We start from the raw sequence: 26,347 nt of genomic DNA on the forward strand, positions 1-26,347 counted from the left end.
ACACAGCATATACAAGATTCACACACGTCATCACTACTGTGTGCAGACAGTGTTATCACCAGTCATCAGATGAGGAAGCCAAGGGTGCCCCCAAAATGTAGTGACTTCCATGGGGAGCTAACCACTTTAACGGCTCCTTTGCCTATCAGATTGAGAACTACAAAGGTTTGTTTGTTTTTTCATTTGGATTTTTTAATACCAGACATTGGGGTTGGAGTGTCAGCTCTGTGGCTAAGTACACGTGTTGCTCTTGCAGAAGACCTGACCTCAATTCCTCCTATCCACATGGTGGCTTACAACTGGCTGGGACTCAGGTCCCAGGGGATCCAAATCCCTCTTCTGACCTTTGCTGGCACCAGGCATGCAGGTGATACACATATAGACATGCAGGCAAAACAGTCAAACATATAAAATAATAAAATAAGTGAATCTGAATAAAACGAGACAACCAGACATCTTACTATTTGCAGCACAATTTATTTCTGATGACATCATTTGGGTATATTAATAATTAATAGATATAGACTGAACAACTTGTGGCCTCTTTTGAGACACGGCAACCCAAAAAAGGAAACTTCGAAATGTGCAAGAACAATAAATATCAAAGTTTTGGTCTAAAATATATAAATATAAAATATCAGTCACTTCTGAAAACATCGTAAGAAATTCGGCAGCCACACGTATCCATGGCAGGCGTCTGGTACAGAGATGGTCTTGTACTGGAAGCATGTCACCTCAGATCCAACACAGTTGTCTTTATGTCTTTTACTAACACATGGCTGCATATCTAGAAAAGAGAAAAAAAAAACAGTGTTACATAATAACGTTTACTGTGTGGTTTTCTTTCAGGGAAAGAATATAGATGACTTCACTTTAATCCCTGAATTGTATCATTCTTGCTGAATTTGGTTAGGATAGACATAACATAAACATCTATGAGAATAATTTGTGCTGCCCATTCACACTGACCATCATGGAGATAATCACTGCTCTTGATCCAGGCCTGGTGGGGCACACATTTAATCATAGCTCTTAGGAGGCAGAGGCATGTGGATCTCTCTGGGTTTGAGGGCAGTATGGTTTGTAGGGTGAGTTCCAAGGCTACACAGAAAGACCCTGTCTCAATGATAATGATAATCGATGATGATGATGATGATGATATACAACAACCGATCATTCATGATGTCTACTCACACTGAAAAGCTTGGGGTCCTTGGTGTGAGGATGGAAGCCCTTCTTTTTACAAGTAGAAACCTCAAGCATGCCAGCGTTGGTGAGCCTGAAAATTCCGGTGCTGAGTAAGAGACAGAAAATACGCACAAAGTTAAGGACCATCGGGGAAGACATAAACACGCACCTTCCTCAAACAGGAAAGAGGAAGAAGACACACACTAGGAACTCCCCGACGACTTTCACAACCAACTTTAGAAACACTGATCTTCAAGGACCTAGAGGACCCCGAAGGTAGAGGTAGCTGAACAGTCGAGACCTCATCTGAGAGGCCGTACATGTGTCCTCCACCGGAGCAGACGGTTCTAATTCCTGTAATAATGTTAGTTTTCTTTATGTCAACCACCAGGCATGTGGCAGTGCAGGCACTACGATCACACATCATAGAAACTATCATCTTGTGTTTTCTTCTCGTCAATCCGAGATGAAGGAAGAAGAGGCTGGGATAACAGTGGTCAGGTAGACTGACCTCAGTAAGTGTCTGTCTGATTCTTACAATTATAATTACTTTGTAAACTGAAGCCTTCCAGACAAGGAAAAGCCATTCCTGTCTTAAAAGATCTATAACACAAGAGCAAATGGCTGAACTTGTTGAGCAGGGGGAGTTAGAACATTGCAGACAAGTGCCTCAGAGCCCAGTCCCGAGGCCCGGTGGAGTCAGGGGAGCTGTGTCCCCCCACTTACTCTTTATGCTTGGGGGAACACACGATGGCAATAGCTTCCGGCAGCATGAGCTGGTAGGAGCAGTGGGTGTGAAGGTCCACACTGGACAGGAACGCCGTTTGCGTGGGGTGGGTCTGCAAGCAGGAAAGAAGACAGTCTCGTTAGGGAAGGCCGGATGTCGCTCAAGACTTCTGCAATTTTCACTAAGCAAATATACATAAAAAACATGTTTTGGTGAGGGTTGACAGGATGGCTCAGTGGGCAAAAGGGCTGGCCATGAAGCCCAAGGGCCTGGCTTAGATCCCTGAAACCTAGGGTGGGGGAAGGGACTGACACATGGAATGTGTCCTCTGACTTGCATATGTGTGCCATGGCGCCTGGATAGCTGCATCTGCACACACCACACTAATAATAATAATAATGATGACAATAATGATATTATTAATAATTTATAACTATTAATAATAACAAAATTAATTGGGGGGAGCTGACAGAATTCTTCTTTTTCCACCCCACTCTTGTTGGCTTGGAATGACTGACTTAGAGACAAAGGTCCTAGGAGTGTATGTGCTTTCCTTGTGGGAAAGCGTGAGATATCTCCACTTGTGAGAAGCTTTGAATAGATCCTCCATTAATCTAACAAGCTAAGGGTCTTACTGTCTCAGTCCACATCCAAGGCTCTCTATACTCGGGACATAGTAACCTGGCCACAGAGATCAGAAAGCCCGGATCTTGGACTCCTTCCTATTCTTTAGAACTAAACAGCACACTCCGGAGACTGTCTACGGCTCTGTATTCTTATAAACAGAAGGAGGGGGTCTCCAAGTTACTAAAGGAGTTTGAGACACATCGGGCTTAGCCCCTGAAAATGCACAAAGAGAAAGCAGAGGAGAATCTGAACAAAATCCTGTCTAGATTAAACATTTGCCTTGCCACAGAGTCACACGCCCAGAAGGTTCCTTGTCAAAATGCGAAGATTTCATAGAGGACCGAGCAAGCGGACGTGGCAGCCTCTCCTCTGCCACAGAATGCCTTCTTTGGGTAAACGGAGCTTTCTGTGTCATGGCAGAATGAAGCCATGTTCTAAGGAACCACAGTGCTGTGGAGGCAGCAAGCAGCTGTCAATAGAAAAGTTACTCTGCCTGTCACTTTATTTCAGATGGAATGCACCTGTGTAAGCACCAGAACCCTTCATTGCTGCCTCTAAAAACCGTTTCTATGCTCACGAGGACATCTCATGGGAGCATGGCACTACTACTGTAAAGGAAAATGATGGTGATGATGATGGTGGTGACGATGATGATGGTGGTGACAGCAGCGGTAAATTACAAATGAATAAAATACTAGGCAGGAAACAGTCACCTCCCATGAATCATGACAGAGTTCTCACTAGGTCTGTGCTGTCGTTCTCTCCACCCTGGTCTATAGACAAGGTGATGACCGAGACAAACAGCCCAGTGACTTCTAGAAGTCTCAAGAGTCAGTCAAGCCAAGATATTCAAAATTCAAATCCAGGCATCTGCCAGATCTCGATTCTGACTCTCTTCCTGATGACGGAGGATCCAGCCCTGGGGTTGGTTGCTGTTACTGTGTGCTGTGAAACCCAACACAACTCCCTAAGCCTTTGAAATGTAACATTTGTGTATTTTCATTCAACTCTAACAGCTTGATACAGTAAAATCAATTCAAATCTAAAGTCCTGGGCATCCGGAATGCTGACAAGTCTGTTACTTCAACAACTCAAACTCACTAGGCACATGTAACAGACACAGTCCATCTTAGGGAAACTACAATTCTAATTTGAAAATTGTTTATCAAGAACACTGACTCGACTGCATATGTCATTTTTAAAACTACCACTTTTAGTTTGTTATAATTTCCTTGATACAGCTCACATATGTGCACATGCATGTGTGTGCGCACGCGCGCGCACGCGCGCGTATTACGATACAGTGGTATATGTATATATTTATGTGTGTGTATGCATGCATGTGTATGTATGAGTGTGCGTGAGTAATATACTGGTGCATGTACATATTTATGCATGTGCATTTGTGCATGTGTAATATAGTGGTACATGTGAATATTTATATGTGTGTTTGTGTGCCTGTGTGATACAGTGGTACATGTGCATATTTATGTGTGTGCATATGTGCATATAGAGGCCAAAGGTCAGCATCAGGTATATTCCTTTACTGCTCTCCTTTAGTTTCGGAGTCAGTTTCCCCCATTGGAACTGGAGCTCACTCACATGGTGGGGTTGGCTGGCTGGCGGCTGCCAACGATCTGCCCGTCTCTGTCTCCTCAGCCTCAGCGTCTCTAGGTTCATGCTGCAGCACCCAGCTTTTTACATAGGTACTGTGGTTCTGACTTAGGTCCTCATCTTTTGCATAGCAAGTACTTGTACCAACAACCCGTTCCCCAGGCCTTCTGTGCTACAGCTTCCTTTGCTTTAAAATACATCTTACATCAAATCAACGCTCTCATTAGCTTCACACAACCAGTGAGAAAACTTGAAAATCAGGAGTTAACAGTCAGGACTAAGTGGATGGAGGGACTCAAAAATGGAGCAAGAGTGATGTCTCCTCCACCCTCCTAAATCATATTGCAATATTACTCTTAGCACATGTGCATGCATATGCATGTGCACGTGTGTGCTCACACTGCTCCTACCCAACCCTTTTCTACAAAGTGCAATCCAATCCCTGCTCAGTCTTCTGGGTCTATTGCAGACACCCACACTGCACTGGGACTTTGTTCTGCATTCTATGCTAGTGAGATGACTTGTCACTCCGATCATCAGAATGATGGCATCCCTTTGACTTTCTATAGGGGAACCTAGTCACCAGACAGCAGTAGGAACCACAACCTTCAGGAGGTGACTAACAGCGGCCCAGAATAAGGGATTCCAGGTGAGGGGACTGCTCTCTTGATCCTCTGCCTTCCATCAAGCAAGGATACAGCAACAGGCTGTTGTCTTGGAAGCAGAAAGCAGCTCTCACTGGACACTAGTGCCAACGCCCTGAGGCTTTTCCCAGTCCCCACAACTGTAAAACTGAAACCTCTTTTCTTTATAAATTATCTAGTCTCAGATACTACAGATACATAAATGAGCACAGTCCCCAGACTGAGCTGTGTATAACTAAATAAAAAGAAAAAAATGCCCTCCATAATTTGAACTATGAAAATGAAATAGACCACCTTCATTCATAACAAGTCATAGTTTTTCCAAGCCCATGGAAAATGTTGGGAAGTTCACTGCGTTATTTCACGTAACACTGAGCATCCCATGAAGTTGTGGGTCCCCATAATTATGGTTGACACTTTGGGGAGGGCGGAAGTTGCCATCACAATGTTAACCTAGCTCACCAATGCTCTGATCAACAACTCTTAGCAGAGCTGGCACTTAGTAAACTCATGTCTACTTGATGTATATGCCCAGTTTTATGCCTACAGTGGTCTGGAAGATGTCAGAACCCAATATTTTCCCCCTAGCCATTTGTGTAAGTCCCCAGCCATTTTATGAATACAGTTCTGCTCTGTGGGGCAGGGAACTGTGGTGTGTGGGCTGTCTTTGGTGCACACAAACATTGTTTAAAAGAAGTACCATCAGATATAGATTTACAATCTAACTTAGACCTACAGCAAAGAAAAGGAGATTATTACACAGTTAAGAATTTAGCTAAAGTTACATCTAATCCATTGGGTTATCTGAATCCATCTTAATTCTTAATTCTGAGTGAAAAAAAATTAAAAAAAAACCAAGTATAGAATATCCCTTTCAAACTCAAATGTAACAGATTAATACACAACTTGGCATTGACTAAATTGCTTTGATATCACGATACGTACTACGTCTGGGAAAATATAGAACCAAGAAATGATTTAAATTCACCCAAATTTCTGTATGAAGAAAACAACACACCCTACAAAAAGAAACCAAAACCCAAAGAGCCAAACATACATGAATCCATCCCAGCGTGAGGAGGCCATGCTGATCCTGAACACTGAACAATTCTTCTACGTTCTCCACATCGCAATAGTCTGGGCCAGCAGACTGCTTTGGCACAACCACGTGGGTAATGGTGAATTCATTGTGTGTCTAGAAAACAAAGAAAAAAAAAGTAAGAAGCCTCTGACAGAAGAGACATCTGAGCAGGATGTCATCGGCTAGCAGACCACACCCCTTGTACTGCCCCCTCACTACATACTCTCACAATTCAAAAACGAACAGAAAACTTGGCTCTACTGAAAGTTTGGACATCTGTTATTTGGGTCTTGAATCCCACTGCTGCCATAGAAAATACAAGGGAATTAGTGTCAGGGCTGGCAGTGGACAATGGATGCACAGTTAACAAATGATGTCTCGGCATACTTGACTACAGTGGGAAATGTCTCCACACAGCAAGGCCAGTGTTCTTTAGAGAGACAGACTAATTTTGCAAATGGGTGATGTTACTAAAAGGTATTTGTATGAGTTATAGGAGGTGATGTCTTGTTTTTATTAACTGTATGTAATTATGAAAGAATTAGGACTTTCCTCTAAGAATCTCCAGTGTCTTCTAAAATTAAAATAATAAAGCCTTTAGAATTAAGTAAGAAGAAACATATTGCTCTCCTTGGGGAAAAGGTAAGTGTGGGAAAGAAAGGGTCTTGAAGTAAAGAGAGATTTTAGGTCACTGGGCTGTGAGAAGCTGTCCTCCTCCAGGTCTGGGAACTTCCCACCCTTCCAAAGCACCATCGTGTCTCCAGCCTCCGGGCCTTCCAATGTGTTAAGTACTAGTCCTTACGATTTGCCTTCTAATCTACCATTTTTCTAAATAGTTTGTTTATAGTGTTTTATGGTGTTTCTGAAATTGTAGAGCCTCATTATTCTAGAATGCCAAATCCATGAATAGCATCACTAGTTTAAGGATGTTAATAGTACCTTCATATTGTTTACCCTCCCCCATCTATCCGGCTCTTCCTATCACAGGGAAGCCAGTGCATCAACAACTGAAAGCATCCTACTGAGAGATGAAATAAGATCGTACCAGTTTTCCACAGAGGATCCCACAGGTTTCTATTCCTCTCACTGTGTTAGAGTCAGCCAGCAGCAGAAACTTATGGCAAAGATCTCTTGACAAAACTACACACCTCAGTCCTTCAACCACTAAATCTAAGACAGAAAGGAGAAACAAGCTAAAAACAAGTCAGATCTTGTCCTTTCGAATTTCAGTGAGCAACTAAAGTGCAGATTTCAACACCGAAACCACCAGGCATTTCACTTTCCATAGTTTAAAAAAAAAATAACAAAACCTCTTGAAAGTAAACATTGATTAGGAGGATGTCAAACCGACATTTACATTTCATATACAAATTACTTTATAAGAATGTTTATAGAGTCAGCACTATTACACACCTGGCCTGTGGAACAACTCTTACATATATGTATTTTCTCAGTGTGCATGGCAAATATGCCAACTAACCCACAGGGCACAGTAGACACATCATCTGAAGACACAGGAGGAAAACTCCTTATCGTGTGTGCTACATGTTACTGTTAGAATTCTGTCTAAGCTCAACCCCACAATTACCTGGCAACAGCCAGGTATGCCCCTCCCCACCGTTGCCTGGCAACAGCCAGGTAGGCCTGGCCCACCATAAAAAGGGCTGTTCAGCCCCTCCTCCCTCTCTTGCTATTCTTACTCTCACCTCTCTCAGTCTCTGGCCCTCTTGGGCTCTCCTCCCCTCTCCCCTCTCTCCACATGGTCATGGCCTGCCTCTACTTCTTTACTTTCTCCCTCTCTCTGCCATACTCTGCCTCTACTACCCCACTAACTCCCATCCTCTGCCCTGAATAAATTCTATTCTATACCATGTCTATGTGTGTCTGGTCCCTTGGGGGAAGGGATACCTTGGCATGGGACCGCTGGGGTACCCTCTTTCCCGACACCACTGAATACCATATTCTCTAAAGCTTTCTCTTTTTATGATCGCACCAGTTACCTTCTATCATACTGTGATTGATCAGAAGACAAAAGCACTTTTTTCTTTTTAAACAATGCCTAGTAAAGTGGCATGTTCAATGGCTGCCTACCAAATTTCTTCAATAGGTACCTCTGTGAAAAAGAATTGCCTATTCGATTTGGGAAATTTCATAGAGCCGATATGGCATGCTTCACAGCACTAAGTGCTGGAGGAAAAGCCCCACTTTTCACAGCTTAGCTGTCAATGGGACTGAGATCCTACTGGCTCAGACTGATGTTAAACACTGAACTGTCCCAGCAAGCGAGTTTTCAGTATTTTTCTTTCCTTTCCAGTGTTTCCCTTTAAGATGTATGCCTGTCTTGAGTAAAATGATGAAGGAAAATAAATGCTTGGACTCCTCACTCAAAATCCCTACTCAGTTTCAAAATATGATCGCTCTCCAATCAGGCAAGGTATGTGGGTTGGATTTTAAAGGTAGATAGAAGGTCAGATGCACCTGCATCCTACGCCACTCACTTTGAACAGCACTCAGGGTGGCTGCTGGCTTTAGGGCCCGGTTCACTGGGGGAGAGTAGTTAGCAAAATTACTTCCGTCACTTTTATGAGGATGGTCTGCAAATACATTCCTCAGAGAGTTGTTCTGGTGGGCAGAAAAGCAGGACAGCCCACTTCCGTCAGTCTGCTCAGACAGCACTGGGGAGTCCTGACCTCGCATCTGGCCCCGGGCCAGCTCCTGTTTCTTGAGCTGATCTTCGAAAAACAGGAACTGTTCGGACTCTAGCTGCTGCTGGCGCATCTGAGCTATCCGCTGGCGCTCCGCCTCGATCAGCCTCTGATGTTCCAACTTTTTGAGAATTTCGGCTTTATATTTGTTCTAAGATGGTTGACAGGAGAAAAAGAAATGTTAGTTTTCTGAGACAAAAACATCAAACTGAAAGTAGATAGTTTCAGTCCTCTGGCAGAGAAAGAGCGACAGAGAGAGAGAGAGAGAGAGAGAGAGAGAGAGAGAGAGAGAGAGAGAGAGAGAGAGAGAGAGAGAGAGAGAGAGAGAGAGATACAATCAGAGACAGAGACAGAGAGACAGTGAGACAGACAGAAAGGTATCTTAGTAAAAGAGAAAAAATAAACATTACAGTAAAAACTAATTTGATGAAGACCACAGCTTCTCAGTTTATCACATTTCGCCAGGGACTGCACAGCAGCCGTGCTGTCTATATTCCCCGGTGCTTCTACATACTGTAATACCAGTGTCCTGTCTTCCTGACCCCTCAGACCACTCGGAGCAACGTATCTCACCCCCTAAATGGCACTGTCCAGTCAGGTAGCTGCTTGCCAGATACTGCTTTTAAAACTCAAAATAGCGGCGCTTATATGAACTTAGTAATGCGGTTCTCAGGCACACCAGTGACAGCCTGAGTACCCAGCAGTCTCCCGGGCTGTGGCTGCTGTGCAGGAAAGGTCAAATGGAGCATGCCCATTATACTAAGATGTCCGTTTGCATGGGGCTCCCTACAGTCTTTCTGCATCTGTTTATAGAATGCCTCTTCTAAGGGCACGTTATGGTGAAAGGGAATCACAGAGAAATGGTTCCCAAAAGTATTTCACATTTCTATTATCAGAACTAACTAAATGTTAGGTTAAAAATTAAGAATCGCAGCAGGGCGGTGGTGGCACACACCTTTAGGAGGCAGAAGCAGGCGGATTTCTGAGTTCGAAGCCAGCCTGATCTACAGAGTGAGTTACAGGACAGCCAGGGCTATAAAGAAAAACCCTGTCTCACCCCCCCCCCCAAAAGAATCACAAGGCAGAGTATTAAACAAATACCTGGCCATTATTAGAATAGCGGGATATCAAAGGGAGTTAAGTTCCCCAACGGATGCCGAAAGAAACTTCGTGGCAAGGCACTGTAAGGTGGGGAGAGTTCGGACGACTCTGTTTTCAGCAACGCTTTACACACACAAATCACTCTGAGCCTTGTTAGCTTGAGGAATTCCGATTTGACATGTATTCTACATTTCTAACAAGCATCATGGGATGCTGGTTCTGCCCACAGACAGGGCTTACAGATAGGTTTGTTCCTCTCCCCTAAGACTGGCTACTCTCTTCCACTCCAGAAATTTCCACACAGGATACGAGGCCACTGGTATTACCACAAGTAGAACACAGCACAGCTGTCTGATCTGCTCCTCCTAGAGCAACCCACCAAAGGAGTACCACCTATAGTCTCTCTACAGATTGGTTAAAATACCTCATGCTAGCAATTCTTCCCGCTCTGGGACTCTTTGTTGAGGAAGAAAGATTAAAATGAAGTAAGAGGTGGTAAACCTGGAAACCTCCAAAGCAAAGAGACAAAGCAGCGTATCGGTTGGGGCTTGGTTTGGTGCTGCTAAATTCTGTAGCTCAAGACCTGGTTGCCCCTAGATGAGAGAATTCTCCAGAACATCCGGCCTTTGTTGTGTAATCCGTTCCCCGATCGAAAGCTATTGGTTAAATAAAAGTGGCTACAGCCAATTACTGGGGAGAACAGAGGTAGGCGGGGCTTCAGTAACAGGGCTGGAGATCAGCGGTTACTGGTTAAGGGGTTACCTCGAGGAGAGGAGAGACAGAGAGAACAGGAGGTCTCCATCAGATGGGATGGACCAGGAGCACTTGGCCGAGTTTAATGCCCCCTGAGGCCAGACTGATGGAGCAGAAATAACCGGGGTGAGACTCAAAACTGCATGTACATAGGGAACGCACCTGGGCAATGAACGGCCTAGCATATAGAAAAATACATTAGGACTAATTCTCCCCAGTAATTGTGCTAAAGCTGATAACAAATATCCATAGGGCTTTGCCTCAATTATACGGGGGCTGGCTGGGTCATATTAAGAACTAATAGAGTTATTAAACATCATTTAAAGCAACCCATGTCTAGTAATCTCATATAACATAAGGATTTGCATCCTGAATTTGAGAATGCCAAAGATTTACTAGTTAAACTCTCCTTTCAATGCCCTCTGGTCTCCTTTCACTATTTAATAACAATTCAGAAATAAAAATTCAGAAATAAAAATCCACTGGAACTCTGATTATGCCTCAGGCACATGGCTAGCTGTTCTATCTTGACGGAATGTTGTCTGTACTATTCAGGAGCTCGAGTCACATTTCCAAGTCCTACTTGATTATATACATCAAAAATCACGCTCTTGTTCTGTCTACTTTCTGCAGCTTCTGTTTGTCTGAAAAAAAAAAAATGTATCAGCCATCTGGCTCAAGGTTACCCTGGCAAGAGTTGGTCGGAAGCTCTATTGAAATCACCGTAGGAAATCTATTTCCTAATGTACTGCTTTATTAGATGTTTTAGGAAATTCAAACACCACATCCTTAGAGCACGGGCTTCATCTGAACACACCCACATGAATTTTTTATTAGTTGTACATCATTGCATCTTTAATTTTTAATTTAAATGTATACGTTTCAAAAACTCATACACAAGTGATCTTTACAAAACCATTTTCACAGAAAACAGTGAAGAAATAAGCGTGTCGACTGAACTTACTTTACTTTGCAAATACTCTTGGTATTCTATGTTATATTTCCTTAGCAGGTCTGTTTTCAATTCGTCTGTCCTTGGGAATGCAATCTCCTTCAGTTTCTTTCAAAAAACATATAAACATACCAATTAGACAGATTTTTCAGTGTACGATTTGAGAGCATCAGCTGAGGAAGACACGCAGCTGAGATGCTCAGAAAAATACATCTATTCTAGGACTGCAGAATACAGCTTTTAGGAATGAAGAGGGAGAAAAGTGTGTTCCTTTGTATGATCTTTATTTATTCCCATAGTTAGATAAGCATTTTAGGTAGGACCAATAGCATTTGACATTGCATGTGTAAATCACTTAACATTGGTGTTACAAGGGATATTAAGGAGTATAGGCTGGGTAGGGGTGTTGGATATTAAAAGCAGCTGAGGAACCTTTTAAAACAACTCATAATCCAAGTACTAAGCCAAATCTACTGAATTCACCTCTCTAGCAAGTGCTGAGGGAGCAGGGATCTCAGACAACTTCTTCATTGGTTAATGGTTTGAACACTTAGGAAACTGGATAGAGTCCAATCATGCCCTCCCTTCTAGAGGAAAGGAAGTGAAAGTCTAGTGAGACTGGCTCATACAAGTCAGTGATAAATGATCCAGTTGGATGAGGATCCAAGCATCTCACCTCTAGCTAAACTCTCCCACAAAAATTTCTTTCTAGGAAGTAAATGGTTACATAGGACTTAACAACAGGGACAGGTTCTAACAAACACATATTTCAGTGATTTTGTTACTGTGTATAAACTTGCACAAATGAAGATGGTTACAATGTCACTAAACAATAGAGTTTAATGGGATCACTGTCATCTATAGGATTCAGAAGTTGAAGCAACACTGAGCACACTATGTGACTGTAGCAAAAATTTGGGGGTCCCTCAAAAATCTCCACTAATTTTTAAGATAGTTACACCATCCAGTGGAGAGTAATCAAAAGCAGCTAACGAGGCTGCTTCAGGCAAGCTCAGGAAAACAACCAGACTCTCAATCTCTGGGAGGAGTTGGAAAGTAATTCCTTCTGCACATCATAGATTGGTGGAGCACATTCTCTGTTTCTCTATCTCTCTGTCTCTCGTGCTGTTATTTTTTTCTAATGTAAATTAGACACCTTGAATGCATAGTCATAATCATTAGACCTCTTAGGGAGAAATCAAAATGTAATGTTTGTTGGAATGGGGTTCCTGTGGTTATACGTTCCAGAGGTCGGGCAAGGATGAAAGGAAGCTGTGAATCAATAATGGATACTTAGAGGCATTTGATCCCACAGCGGTAAAGCAGTCCAGTGTACCTTCATGATATCCTGCTTCTCTGGAACTGCACACTGCTGGTAATCTCGATGGCTGGGGAGTTTTTCTACGAATAATCTAGAGAAAGAGAAAAGAGAGCATTAGCATTCTGTGAGAGCAAGAACTCGGTGACTTTCTAACAAGCATTCCTTTTTTTTAAAAAAAAAAATCCACTCAAAAACTTTTTATTTAACTATGATTTTCACACCCACCCTCTCTCTAAAGGCAGATATGATTATTGTTCTGGGTAGACAAGTACTTTCACTAAACAAAGTGTTCTTCATTTAATTGTGCTGGCTAGTGTTTTGTCCATTCGGCACAAGCTCAATTGAGAAAATGCCTCCTTTGGATGGGCCTGTAGGCAACTCTGTGAGACTTTTCCTTGATTAACGGTCCCTGCGGGAAGGTCCAGTCCACTACGGGTGGTGCTATTCCTAGGCAGGTGGTCCTAGATTGTGTAAGAGAGCAATTTGAGCAAGCCATGAGGAATAAAGTAGTAAGTAGGGTTCCTCCATGGCTTCACTTCTGCATCTAGGTGTCTACCCTGAATTCTTGCCCTGACTTCCCTTCATGATGGACTGTGATTGGACGGCTGAAATAGTAACCTTTTCTTCCTCAAGTTACTTTTGGTTATGGCCTTTATCACAGAAACAGAAAGCAAACTAAGACAGGGTTAAGGTCAGGATTTCTACATACTGACTGCCTACTCCCTTCATACTCTAGTCTTTCTTGGGTCCTGGGGACATGAACCCTCCCACCCCAGGACATTGTCTTAGTTATGTGCAAGATTTTGGAACAATGGGTATAAATCCCTTTAATCCCTAAAAAGGCTCAAGCAACCACCCACGAGTCAGTATCACTGTTGTGTGTTTTATAAAAACTCATAACTGAAGCTTCACAGCTAAGAGATACAGCAACGGAATCACTAGTGGACGTGTTAAATGGAAGTCATTTTCCACCACACTCTTCCCCTCTGCTGAATCTTTGTCGTCCAGAGTGTGGTGGAAAAATGACTTCCATTTAACATGCAAAACAGGTACACTGCTCTCAGGGAAAGTAAAGATAGCAACTGTGCACGGGCACACGTCCAGAATAAGTGATCAATATAGATTCACAAAATGAATGACTAGCATTTTCTTAATAGATCATGATGGGGTATAGATCATCTAATACCAGTAGCTTACAACTATGGATTCTGTTGCTTTCAACCACACAGACATATTCATTGTATTTTACCTGATGGCAGGGTTATGGGTCACACTTAAACACAAGCATAACTTCCATTTCTGACATGTGACAGCTAAGGCTTGCAGAAGCTAAAGGAAAGCAGTTAGCTGCCAAAGACTTAACAGGAAAACCACAGGCCCTCAGAACTCAGGTATTCTCAGAGATTTTCTCCCATAAGGCCTCATTTGTTGATACATCACTCAGGCCCTGGGAAAGTAAGTGAAGTAAAAAAATCTCACTCAGCTAATATGACGAGAGAATTCAAACACTCTGAAGACTCACTAACCCAGAGGTGGGGTAGTTGGCTTTTTCCTTCCTGTGTCAGATGTGCAGAAGTTTACACAAAATTGGACCTGAAGGTTGAAAATGCATGACCCATGGGAAATACATTTCAGAAACTAAAGCTTTCAGAGCATTTTGGTCGTAAACTGTGGTGGACAATTCTCAGTTTCGTATTTATTGCTCAACTTCCTGCTAACAATTGATTTTTCCCAGGTGGGATAAAGGCAGTCGCCCATTCTCAAGATTTCCAAGTTAATATTTCAAGCTATTACTTTAGAAATTAAATAATATGTAAATTCTTTTTCCTTTATCCTTGGTGGAATCACTAAAAGTGCTTTTTTAAATATTTTATTCTTTTCATTTGAATGTTTTCAGAATAACCACCCCAACTGAACTACTGAAATTATAAATAAAATAAACAAAATACAGAACACACTTATTTCACGTATTTAGATTTTTAAAAGCCAAAGGCTTTGCCACACATACTGGCATGCACTTGCAATCCTCAAGACTTGGAAGAGGCAGAAGGACCAGGAATTTAACTTTATCCTTGCCCAGGTACATGATGTTTTTCAGTCTGGGCTAAAGGAAACCTTTTGTCCCAACAAGGAAAGCAGGAGGAGGTGGGGGCGGGCACTGAAACGATGACTCTAACAGTAAATGAAGAGCTATGCTTGAATCTCCTGAATTCTTGTAAAGTCTGGAAACAAGCATACTTCAGCAACAAACAATGCTGTAGAGTGATTACCTCTGAGTGAAACCCTTCTGTTTTGGAGGGAAGCTTGCTAAGACACAGGGTATTCTAAGAGGAGGTAAAACCTACCATCCTTCGGGGAAGCTCCTTAAACTTAGGAAGTAAACAATTTGAAGAGTTCAGGAAGTCCCTAAAACTGACCAGATTCATTAGGCCCCTCCTCTCTCAAGCATGTGTAAGCAGTCAGGGCAGCTGAGAAACATTCGCAGACAAACTGAGCTACCTAGAAGAGGCCTAGACCACCTGGATGGCTTGAAAGAGACAGATTCCAACCTATTGAGCTGCCAGCAAGTTGTGCTGTGTGCCCCAGATTTCCAGGTTTCATGAACTGGAATGCTGGGATGGGCTTTTAGTATTACAGCTGTCTTTGGGTCATTTTTACTCCTATATATAACCGTTCTCCTATACTCCTGTAAATGACCCCAATAAAATTCATTGGTTTGCCAAGATGGGGTTTAGTGGTAATCTTACTTTAGTTTGTTGTCAGTTCTTTATCTGGGGTGATTCGACATTCCTGTCTCCCGAGGAACTATGCCACAGAATAAATAGTAACACCAAAAAATGGAGGCCTTGTTTCCAACAAAGCAGAAGGCAAGAGCTGCCGCCTGAGGTTGTTTGCTGAACTCAACATGTATGCTGTGGTATGCATGCACCCGCGTTCATGCAAACAAATGCATGCATAATATAGCCGCCCCACATAGTGCACTTTTTATAACATTAAAGGAATCAAACTTTCAGTTAGGAGGAATATGTTCAATGATTTGGTGTGCAGGGTGGTGTTCATAATTAATGAACTATACACTAGAAAGTTGACAAGACAATGAATTTTTAAACATTCTCACTGTGAAACATGGCAAGTAGGTGATATAATAAACTAGCTTGATTTAGCCATTGAAACCATGTGTATGTTAACAAAATCATAAACATACATAACTATTTTCAGTTGCAAACAAATTAATGAAATTAATGCAGCTTTAAATTAAAAGAGTAAGAGACTTAGCTCGATAAAACTCTCAAAGTTAGGATACATTACTAAGAAATGTCTGAGGGGGAAATGTGATTTGGGGGGAATGGTGTGGTGTAGTCACTTTTGCTCAATATTTTGAAAGTTCCTTTGAATATTCTTGCACAAATACCTTCTCAAAATAGAAGATCAATTCTATATGAAATGGGCTATTATACACTCTAGTAATCACGTCTTTCCTACACTCCCCTACTCTTAACCCTTCAAATCTCATTTTTAAAATATTGATGGCAGACTCTGCATGCTGTAGAGCACTGGTTCTCAACCTTCCCAATATTGTGATGCTTTAATATAGTTCATCATATCGTGGTGACCCCCAACCATAAAATTATTTTTGTTGCTACTTTATAATGGAATGTTTTGTTACTGCTACAAATCATAACATAAATATCTGTGTTTTCAAATGGTCTTAGGCAAGCCATGTGAAATGGCCATTTAACTCCCTGCAGGGTTGTGAACTCCAGGTTGAGAAACACTGCTCTAATGGAGTAATATGGCTCCTGTCAGAAAGCTTATGTGCCTCTGGGAAGAAAATGGCATGAAATGTGAAATAGTTGTGAAGAATGTGACAGGTTCCTCTGCCTGTTGGGAGTCTCATCCCCTCCCAGACCTTCCTATCATTCCTGAGAGTCAGAATAGCCAAACTGGTTTGAATATGAAAACTCTCATGGTATGCAAACTGCCACATCAAAATATCGCATAATTACCATTCCAGTGTTCTCATTCCAAAGACCATGGAAACAGTGGCTCTCACCCTTCCTAATGATACAACCCTTCAATACAGTTTCTACATTGTGGCGACCCCCAACCATAAAATTCCTCTCATTGCAACTTCACAGCCGCAATTTTGGTACTGTTATGAATCATACTGCAAATATGTAATATGCAGGATATTTGATATTTGACCCCTATGAAAAGGTCATTTGACCCCCAAGGGGGTTGCGACCCTCAGGTTGAGAAGCACTACTCTAAAACACTTACGTTATAAATTTGTTATAAAGAACAAAGGCATTTTCCAGGTTTCCTTCTTCCAAATACACAGATGCCATCCTCTCCATCTCCACTCCAGACCTGAAGTAACGGCGAGGGGTGATGTCTTCATTGATGGAGATATTACAGCCAAGCTTGCTTAGGGCGCGGACCCGCTCCTCTGGACTTAGCGAAACATCTGTGTGGTCAGGCATAGCAGCTAACTTTTTCTGCAATACAGCATTTAAATTTCCAATTATAATCTTTTAAATATATATAACTGTTTAATTCATGTATTCTCTCTTCCAAAAACCCAATACTAATACCTCGGGAAATCCTTCCAATAAGAATTATTGATATGACCAATGCAAACACACCCAAAAAGACACACAACCAAGAAAAATATACACCCTTGTTGATACAAGACCTCTTCATAAGTTTAAAAGTGGAATTAAGTGGCATTTCCTATATACGTATGCAGGTGTTTCAGGTAAAGCATCATTAATCCTCATGTAAGCTGTGGGTCTTACCCATCCTAGGTCATTTGTGTCTCAGTGGGCCTCACATTATTGGCTCTAAAGTTCTTCAGAAAGTTGCTTGCATTAAAGTTACTGTAAGGATTTGATTCTATCCCATAATATATCTAGTTTAATTAGCAGTTTCTATAGTCTCCCTCCATTGTCACAGATCAAAAAGAAATGGCAATGCCCCAAAACAAACAAACAAAAACCAAACCAAACCAAAACCCAAAAAACTGGTAAGTTCCAGAGAAACTTTTTCAAGAAAAAAATACCTTCTAAGTTAATTTTTTAAACATAAGTCTCTTAATCTTTCATCTAATAGTAATTACTCCATTAATTAGTTCTCAACTGGGAAAATCCTAATAAATTATGGAGAAAAGTCACTTCTATTGCTATCTTCGGCTTTTATTAATGAAGCCATTATGTGTGTGTGTGTGTGTGTGTGTGTGTGTGTGTGTGTATGTGTGTGTGTGTATGTATGCATGTATATATACCCTTGGAAGTACATGGGACATCCATACTCTGGCTAACTATTCAGATGAAGGCAGTGTGCTTCAGAAATGCAAGACTCAGAAAATTTTTTTTCATTGATTAAGGGCCCATCAGTAAATAATTTATGTTCTTTGTTACAACTTCTTGATCTGTTTTCTCTTAGTCAAGAATTACAAAACATGCCCTTCCTACCTAAATGAGTCCATTCGAAAGTAAAACACACTCCCTTCATCTGATAATCAGAACCAAAATACAGTTAGTTCTAAAAGTACAATAGTCCAGAATTTATAAAAATGTGAAAGTTTCTAATGGAGAGAGATGGAAATGACAACTGCCCTGCTTCAGTTATTGCAAGGTGTGAACACATATTGAATTAACATCCTATGCCCCATAAAAACGTTTCTGAAAGATTCTGTTGGAATTTGTCAAAGGCATTAAAAAAAAAAACCCAACATCTTTTCATGACAAAAGTCTTTTAGAGAGCAGAGCTGGAGGGAAGTGAGCTCAGCTTAAGAAAAGCATGTATGAGAAACCAATAGCCATCAATCACCATAAACAGTGAAGCAATCCCACTAAGATCAGGGGCTACCACTCCTATAAAGCATGGTGCTTGAAGTTCTAGCTAGAACAATAAGACAAGAGGATGAAATAAGAGATACAAATAGAGAAGAAATCAAGGTCTCTGTTTGCAAATGATTTTATACTCGAGATACTACAAGGACTACACAGGAAAGGTGTAGAGAGAACAAAAGTTTTCAGAAAAGTAGTAGGGTACAAAATTAACCTTAAAATTAATAGCCTTCCTATATATATACCAACAACAATCAGTCTGGGACAGAAACCTGAAAAATAGTCCCATTCCCAGCAGCAGCTTTAAAGTACCTGGAATCAATCAATGTACAGAATGAAAACTCGAAAACACTGAAGAAAGAAATCAAGAAAGTCAGAGACAATAGGGAGCACACTCATGCAGGTGGATCAGTAGGATTCTTACTGTGAAAACAGTCATGCATCCAAAAGCCATAAACAGGTTTGATGAAATCTTCATCAAAAATTTGATGTACCTCACCGATATTGAGAGAAGAAATTTAAAAAGTCATATGAAAGCTCAAAAGGACTCTGGGTAGCCCAAACAATCCAGAACAAGAGAACACCGCCAGGGGAGGCACCATTCCTGATTCCAAACTATACTATAAGGCTACAGTAACAAAAACAGCATAGAAACAGACAACTTGATTGGGAAAAAATATACACTGGAGAAAAGAGCATCTTTAACAGGAAAGGGCTTATCTGCTTACATGAGGAAGAATGAAACTGGATCCTTTCTTCTTACCCTGCAAACAGATCAATTACAAATGGATCAAAGATCCTAATACTAGACCTGAAACTTCTAGAAGAAAGAGGGATAAACTTAAGTAAAAACTTTCAGAATAGGATCCTGGTTACCCAGGAAATATGATCAAGAGACAATAAATGGAACTTCATGCAATTTAAAAAAAATTCCCTACTACAAAGGAGTCTGTTAACTTAAGAAGCTGCCAACAAAATTGCATTAGAAAAGAAACATATTTGCCAGCTATATATCTGGTAGAGGATTAGTGTTGCCAATATAGAAAAACTCAATAAGCTAAATATTAATAAAACAACTGAATTAATCAGTATGCTTTAGAACTGAGCAGAGAGTTCTAAGGAGAAGAAACTACTTTGGTATTTCACTGTATTCCAGTCAGAATGGCTGAGATGTAAAACATAAAAGAAAACAAATGCTGGCAAAGATTGAGGGAAAAGGGAAGCCTTACACACTGTAGGTCACAAACTGGTGCAGATCAACTCCATGACCCAGATACAGCACTTTTGGCACATTCCCAATACTCTCTTTCCTACTCCAGGGATGCAGCTCATCCTTGTTCATTGCGCTACTCTAGGACATAGAAACAGCCCAGGTGCCATCAGTTAACAACTGGACAACAAACAGAATTTTATTCATCCAGAAAAAAATAAATTATGAAAATTTCAGGTAAATGGACGAGATTGGGAAACATTATAACCAAGTGATATAACCAAGACCCAGAGAGACAAATGTTCTCAGTCATATTTGGATCCTAGCATCAAATCTTTAGATTTTTGTATTAAACTTGAGGTCCATGTAGAAGCCAGTAAACAAGAAGGGAGCTATAGGTGGGAAGGGTAAAAAGGGGTCTTAAGGCAGCAGGGGATAGTATGGCTCAGGAGGTATAAAGGGAGGAGAATAATGGGGAATGATTTAAGGAGGGAGGGTGAGGCAACAGGGACAGAGAACAGGGTAAGAAGAGAAAATTAGCAAGAAGTTCGAAAAGGCCAAATGGAAGCCTTTATTTTATACACTTTCTAAATATCTGGAGGGAGGGTGGGAGAGATGGGAGGAGGGAGAGAGAGATTTTCATAAAAATAATATAATTAGAGTTATCCAAAGAATAATGCTTCTGCCAGGAGGCAGAGATTGTCAGATAAAAAGCCCAGTGCCAAGTGTATGATACTTTCTCTCAAGTCGTTTATTAGCAGTGTCCTAGAGACATCCTGCCTAATACAGGCTACTGCCACTGTTAGGGATGTCCTGGAGACCTCCTACACAAGTCTACTGCCACTGCTCTTGATTTCCCACTGGAACTTGATAGTAAGACTGTGTTGCTGAACACACTATATACTCTGTTCATAATACATGGAGAAAGAAAGTTTCTCCTTGCTGGGTAAGGTACTATTCAGGCTGCTGATGGAGAAAGGTCATCAACAGACTTACCAGCTATGAACCCTGTGTGCTACAAGAATGACCAATATGGCCAGATATGCCTATGGGTACCTTAAGAGTATCATCAGTGTTACAGAGGTAACCAACTACTTGTCTCATTGATTTTAAGGTCTGCTCCACAAGGAAATGCAAACCTAGTACTGGTCTGGTATGACTGGGAGCTCAAAGGACTTACGACTATTATTTTGCTAAGCAGAGTATCAATCTCCCCCTTAAATACCTAAAGATTTGGGCAGCTCTTAGACCATATCAAAGATGTTTATTTGTTCAGTGGATGGCAGTTAATGCAGAAACTCCCAACTGGCCAAAGTGCAGAGAGTAAGCATCTATGGACTGTCCACCATGGTTCAGGGACCATAATGGAAGAAGAGGCAGGGAGAGATAAGAGTCAGAGGTCAAAGAAGTGCAAAATAGTGTCTTCTGGTCATGACAGATGCACTCATGAGCTCACAGAAGTCTGGTCGGCTGCATAAGAGCTGTACAATATGAACAAATGAACAGCTTTCATTCATCAAGTCCCCATGGTAGGCTGAGGACATACATAAGCAAGGGCCAAAGAGATCACGTACTATGCCTATATTCACATTTAGGGACTTGTCTGGACTACCAAGCGAGTAGACATGATCCCAAAGTCCTGTTACAGGAGCCTAGCATCTTTCTCCTGAGAGGTTTCATTCAGCAGCAGATGGAAATATATCCATCTGCTCATGGCCAAATATCAGGTGGAGCTTGGAGACTCGTGTGGAAGAGGTGAGGATCGGATTGCATGAGCCAGAAGGAGTCTACCACAAGTAGACCTACAGAGTCAGCTAATTTGGGCCCATTGGTGGGGTGTGGGTGGGGCAGGGTGGGGCCTAGGCACAGATGTTGAACAACCAGCCAAAGAACATACAGGGACCTAGGCTCCTACACATTTGTAGCACATGTGCAGCTTGGTCTCCATGTGGGTTTCCTAACAAATGAAGCAGGGACTGTTTCTGATTCTGTTGCCTGCCATTGGATCCCCTTCCCCTGGCTGAACTACCTGGTTAGGCCTTGATATCCCTGGGTGGGGTGGTACCCAAGGGGGTCTTCCCCTTCTCTGGGGGATTTGTGAGGGTGTGACTGGGAGAAGAGGAAAGAGGGGAGGGCTGTGACCAGGAAGTAGAGTGAATAAATAAATATATTAATGGGGGGGGATAAGTCTGATTCTTCCTCTCCAACACACTGTTCTTGGCTACAGGGAGGAAAGCCGTCGTTTCTGACAGGCTGTAGAGGGAAAGTGGGAAGCACAGACATTTTAAGAACAGACACATAAGAAGGATGTCTAAGCAAGAGCTTAGTGCTAAACACGTAAGACTTTTCTCAGTTGTTACCACACACAGCAAGCCTCCAACTTTTGTCTGTTAAGGAACTGAGGCGTAGAGAGACTTTAGCACTCAAATGTTATGACCCCTCTGAAACGCCCTCCAATATTTTTCCAGAGGGTTTACCCTCCTAGAATCTAGCCTCACGGATTAACATTTCCCTGCTTTGTGAGCAAAACTCTATTTTTAAATTGTGCAAAGATGGCTCTATTAGTCACTTCCTCGAAGGGCAGGGCCACACAGAAGGCTACAAACCTACAAAGGCTCTGTGTCATAAAGTAGTAGTGAGTCTTTCGTTCTGCAGCCTGTCCCTCTTCTTGAGGAGCTTTCCAACCACATACAAAGTGTGGGTTGGCATGACTTACCAGTGAATTCACAGTCAACGGCTGCTCCATGCTGTTCTGTCTGCAAAGGCAAGGTGCTCACTCCTTCTTCTCAGTCACTTCATCTGTTTCAAAGACACAGAGCAAAGCCAAGGTCACTCTAGGAGAACACAAATCTCGGTTCCCAAGGTCCAAGTTCAAATGAAGGTGAACCTTTTGTCAAAGATACACAGCCCAAATGCCTCAAGGGACGATGGAGACTTTCTCTAGAAAATGCAAAACTGTGGGCGGTTATGGGTGCTTGAAATTGATCTTCAAAGATGGAGGGATGCAGGGAATTAACACTTGATGAGAAGAGTGTATGGTGCTGCCGTGTGCTGGTCTATTTAGAATCTTATGCAAGGCTATATATATAAAGCAGGCTTACTTCCTTCAAAAACAGAAAAAGAAGAACATAGTTGTTGTTAGCAAGAATGCTGTGGCAACTGACTCCACCTGGAGACAGACTGGGTTTAAATAGCCTTAAAGCTGCATCTGGCAGATGTACCCAATAGCTCAGTGCATCCAGTCATTGTGAACCATGACTTGTGGAGTCCCATCCCCTTGAGAATGGACAAGACTGTCCTGTTCTAGTGGGCCTTCTACCTATGGAAAATGATAAGTGAATATTGCTCCCACGATTATGTTCCATTATGTATCAAAGATGAAGATGTGTTGCAGATCTATTAAAGCCACTTAAGCAGTTGGTCTTAATTAAAAGGCAGCCGGACATGAGGTCTTCACCAGAGGAAGTGAGACTGTGAACAGCTTGTTTTGAGATCCAGATGCCAGGAGCTCCGCAGCTGCAAGAAAGCTAATTCTACCCAAAGCCACAAGAACTTCAAAGAGGAGCCGCAGCTGCAGCCGCAGCCACAGTCACAGCCACAGCCACAGCTGAGCCCATACCCAACACTCAAGTCACAGATCCTTAGTCTGTCCATACAAGGTCAACAGCTGGATTTCAGCCTTATGATACCACGGCGAGAATCTATGTAAGCTATGCTCACATACATGTCCCACAAAAACCTGAGACAAAGATAGGCTGCCTTTAGCCATTAAGTGTAAGGAAATCTATATGGTAGCCATAGAAAACCAGCCACCTGTGTGACTACAGGTAAGTTATATTATTGTGGTACCTGAAACATGGAGAAGTCATAGTAGCAATGTCATGGTTGTAACAAGGATTAAAGAGGTTAGAGAGTGAACTGTAATGAGTTTCCACCCCATAGCCAATATGCTATTAAGTATTAAAATGAATATTAGAATCTTTATTTTGGAGCTGAAGAAACTTGGTTTCAACAGTGTTAAGCCAACATGCCCAAGTTCAAATCTTAACAATTGCTAGCCCTTCCTTTGTACAACAGTGAATGTCAACCTTTCTCTCCTTCCTTATGTAGCAGAAAATCCAATAGAATTATTATATCTAGAGTAAACATTAGAGTGAGATAGTTGTCTTCCGGAAGTCCTCTGATCTTGAAAAAAAAAAACACTGTTGAAAACAGGGATTTCTATACTCTATAGAGTTGTTTTCTGGAGCCTTTGCATGACTTTGGTCACAAGACAGTCCTGACATACCTGAAGTGTCTTGCATTATTGAGTACTGCCAACTGTACACAGTAAGGACTGCAGGGGTGTGACATTTTCCCTCATGAAACATATAGATTAGATTAGGGGCATTGGTATAAAGAGCTTGTTTTACACCTCCACCCCCACTGGGAAAAAAAAGAAAAAAGAAACGTTTGTGAACAATCAATAAATATGCTTTTGCACAGCACTTTGATGCTGATCCACAGAGGCCGGATCTCCCTGCTACCAGCAAGGCCTTAGCTCGTTCTTAAGTGGCCCTTTTTCTTTGATCATCCCACATGACCAAGAACACCAGCGTCCTCACTTTTCTACCTTTAGCCAGCTCACGTTCTTTACACCCTACCAGCCACTTTAGGAACTTTGGACACTCATCTCCTCACTTTGGAAATGGTAGAAGGTGACAGTCTCTTAAGTTGTAGCACTGTGATTGATCCAATCCGATCAATGAATTCTCCACGTTATTTTTCATCCCCACCCACAGAAACCCTTCAAAGAGAATGACTCTGCCTCTTAACTTCTGGCTTTTCCCTCTTGATCCCATTCAACCTCGGAGTAACTTGCTGAGCTGTATGCCTGAGTTACAAGGATGCCCAGGAAAAGCAAACAAAACCCGCTTTGGAGAGCTCCAGTCACAGTGTGAGCCGATTGCTCTGGTACCACAAATGATGCAGAAGGCAGGCGACATTCAGGGGAACAGGCACTTCTCAGTTCTCAGACCAAAAGGGAAAAAACAAAAACAGAGTTGAAGAGACTCCCTGCCTGATGTAGCTACACTTGTCTGTAACCTCAGCATTAATAAGGTACAGTCTGCAGCATTCGGGAGTTCAAAGTTAGTTTCAGCTACAAAGACAGTTGAGTTTAGCTATATAGAGAGTTGAAGGGCGACATAGGCTGTGTGAGGCCCTGACCCTGTCTCAAGCATCAGAAAGAAGAGCAGAAAGGGAGAGGTAAAGAAAGAGCCAGAACAGTGTGAAGGGGTGAGGGAGGGTGCGTGGGCACAAGAAGCACTGGCCAGTCATCTGGTTTTGTAAAAGAGTCATGTATGGAGAGGTGGAATCGGGAGGGTCAGAATTTCTGTACAAGGCCATTCTGAGCTACATCTCAAGTTAGGATCAGCCTGAGACTCACAGGGCTCTTTTTTATTAATTAATAAAAACACAGAGTTGTAGAACTCATCCACAAAGATTGTAAGTCGAGGAGCTGGCATCTTAAAACACAGCCCAGGGATTTTCCAAACAGGAGATTCCAGAGATATATTTTGGAAAAAAAAAAAACAAAAAACAAACAAACAAAAAAAAAAAACCAAAAAACAGCACTTACTGTACCTGGCAATATATCATGCAGGATTCTTAGTTGCAGGCAAAAGACCCCAACTCTTGAGTTCAAAGAACAATGGGGAGATCATATATTTCCAGGAAGGCCAGCAAAATCGAGCTCAGAGGCTGCATTTCCAGGAACACCACCTCAAATCTCATAGAAGTCTCAGTAGACCAAAAACACTACCCAGCTGTCTCTGCAATAGCGCAAACAAAGGAGTCTACAGCTTCCTCTACTCCTACCACAAATTGTTGCCGTGGAAACTATGTGCAGTTGCCTGAAGGTTTTCCACATGCCTGCAGTTTCCATATCACAGATAACACAAATAAAAATGTTCATCAGTTATGCCCAGGTCACATACCTGCAGCCTGGCTCTAAAGAGGAGTGAGCACATCACATTCTATAGAAGGCAATGAATATGCCAATTTAGAAACATATGTGTTAGGGTGGGTGGTGGAACACACCAGTAAGCTACGGAACCAAATGAACAAAATCATCCTTGTAATGACTTTCTATCTGTATAAACTGTTCGGTTCAAATATCTTAAATACCAACATTAATTAGCTTGACACAGCTAAAATAATGACTTTGAGCTTTCGCACATAAGTTTATAATTCAGTGGTAGAAACCAACTCCATCCAAATATAAGATGAAGGAAGTTCACAGTTGGGCCGGCCTATTGCTTTTTTGAACTGTTTATTGCTTGATGGCCTTGTTCTGATATGCATTTTTGTATTTTTTAAGTTCCCAGTTCTAGATCAGTGGCTCTCAAAGTACAGATGAGGTATCCCGAGACGCTCCATGGGATGTTAAAGATTAGTACTATTTTCACAATATTACTCTAGTGTTTGCTGTCTCCCACACGTGTGGGTGAGTACTGAAGGGACAGGTGTTGGCTCAGGACCCCCAAGACCAAGCTCCCAGTGTGAAAGAGATTTATTTGCCACAGAAGGTC

At 41.9% G+C, this 26,347-nt stretch overlaps 1 protein-coding gene across 8 annotated transcripts in view; it reads right to left on the reverse strand.

Annotated features, from left to right (window-relative positions):
* Nucleotides 1-457: 457 nt before the first annotated feature.
* Nucleotides 458-26,347, reverse strand: part of Stambpl1 (STAM binding protein like 1) — a 50,108-nt gene continuing 24,218 nt past the window's right edge. For 4 of the 8 annotated variants that reach the window (XM_052187010.1, XM_052187062.1, XM_052187019.1 and 1 more), the window contains exons 2-11: nt 22,492-22,574; nt 16,995-17,212; nt 12,729-12,804; nt 11,405-11,500; nt 8,380-8,737; nt 6,927-7,051; nt 5,858-5,995; nt 1,915-2,027; nt 1,195-1,294; nt 458-787 (exon numbers count right to left, since the gene is read on the reverse strand). In XM_052187010.1, coding sequence (XP_052042970.1) covers nt 731-787; nt 1,195-1,294; nt 1,915-2,027; nt 5,858-5,995; nt 6,927-7,051; nt 8,380-8,737; nt 11,405-11,500; nt 12,729-12,804; nt 16,995-17,212; nt 22,492-22,521 — 1,311 coding nt within the window. In that variant the 5' untranslated portion in view covers nt 22,522-22,574 and the 3' untranslated portion in view covers nt 458-730. Of the gene's footprint in view, nt 788-1,194; nt 1,295-1,914; nt 2,028-5,857; nt 5,996-6,926; nt 7,052-8,379; nt 8,738-11,404; nt 11,501-12,728; nt 12,805-16,994; nt 17,213-22,491; nt 22,575-22,662; nt 22,834-22,876; nt 22,900-25,400; nt 25,525-26,347 lie in introns of those variants that run through there. The other 4 variants (XM_052187052.1, XM_052187029.1, XM_052187045.1 and 1 more) reach the window with 4 other exon arrangements.

The sequence above is a fragment of the Apodemus sylvaticus genome, chromosome 1, assembly GCF_947179515.1.
Source record: "Apodemus sylvaticus chromosome 1, mApoSyl1.1, whole genome shotgun sequence".
Taxonomy (NCBI): domain Eukaryota; kingdom Metazoa; phylum Chordata; class Mammalia; order Rodentia; family Muridae; genus Apodemus; species Apodemus sylvaticus.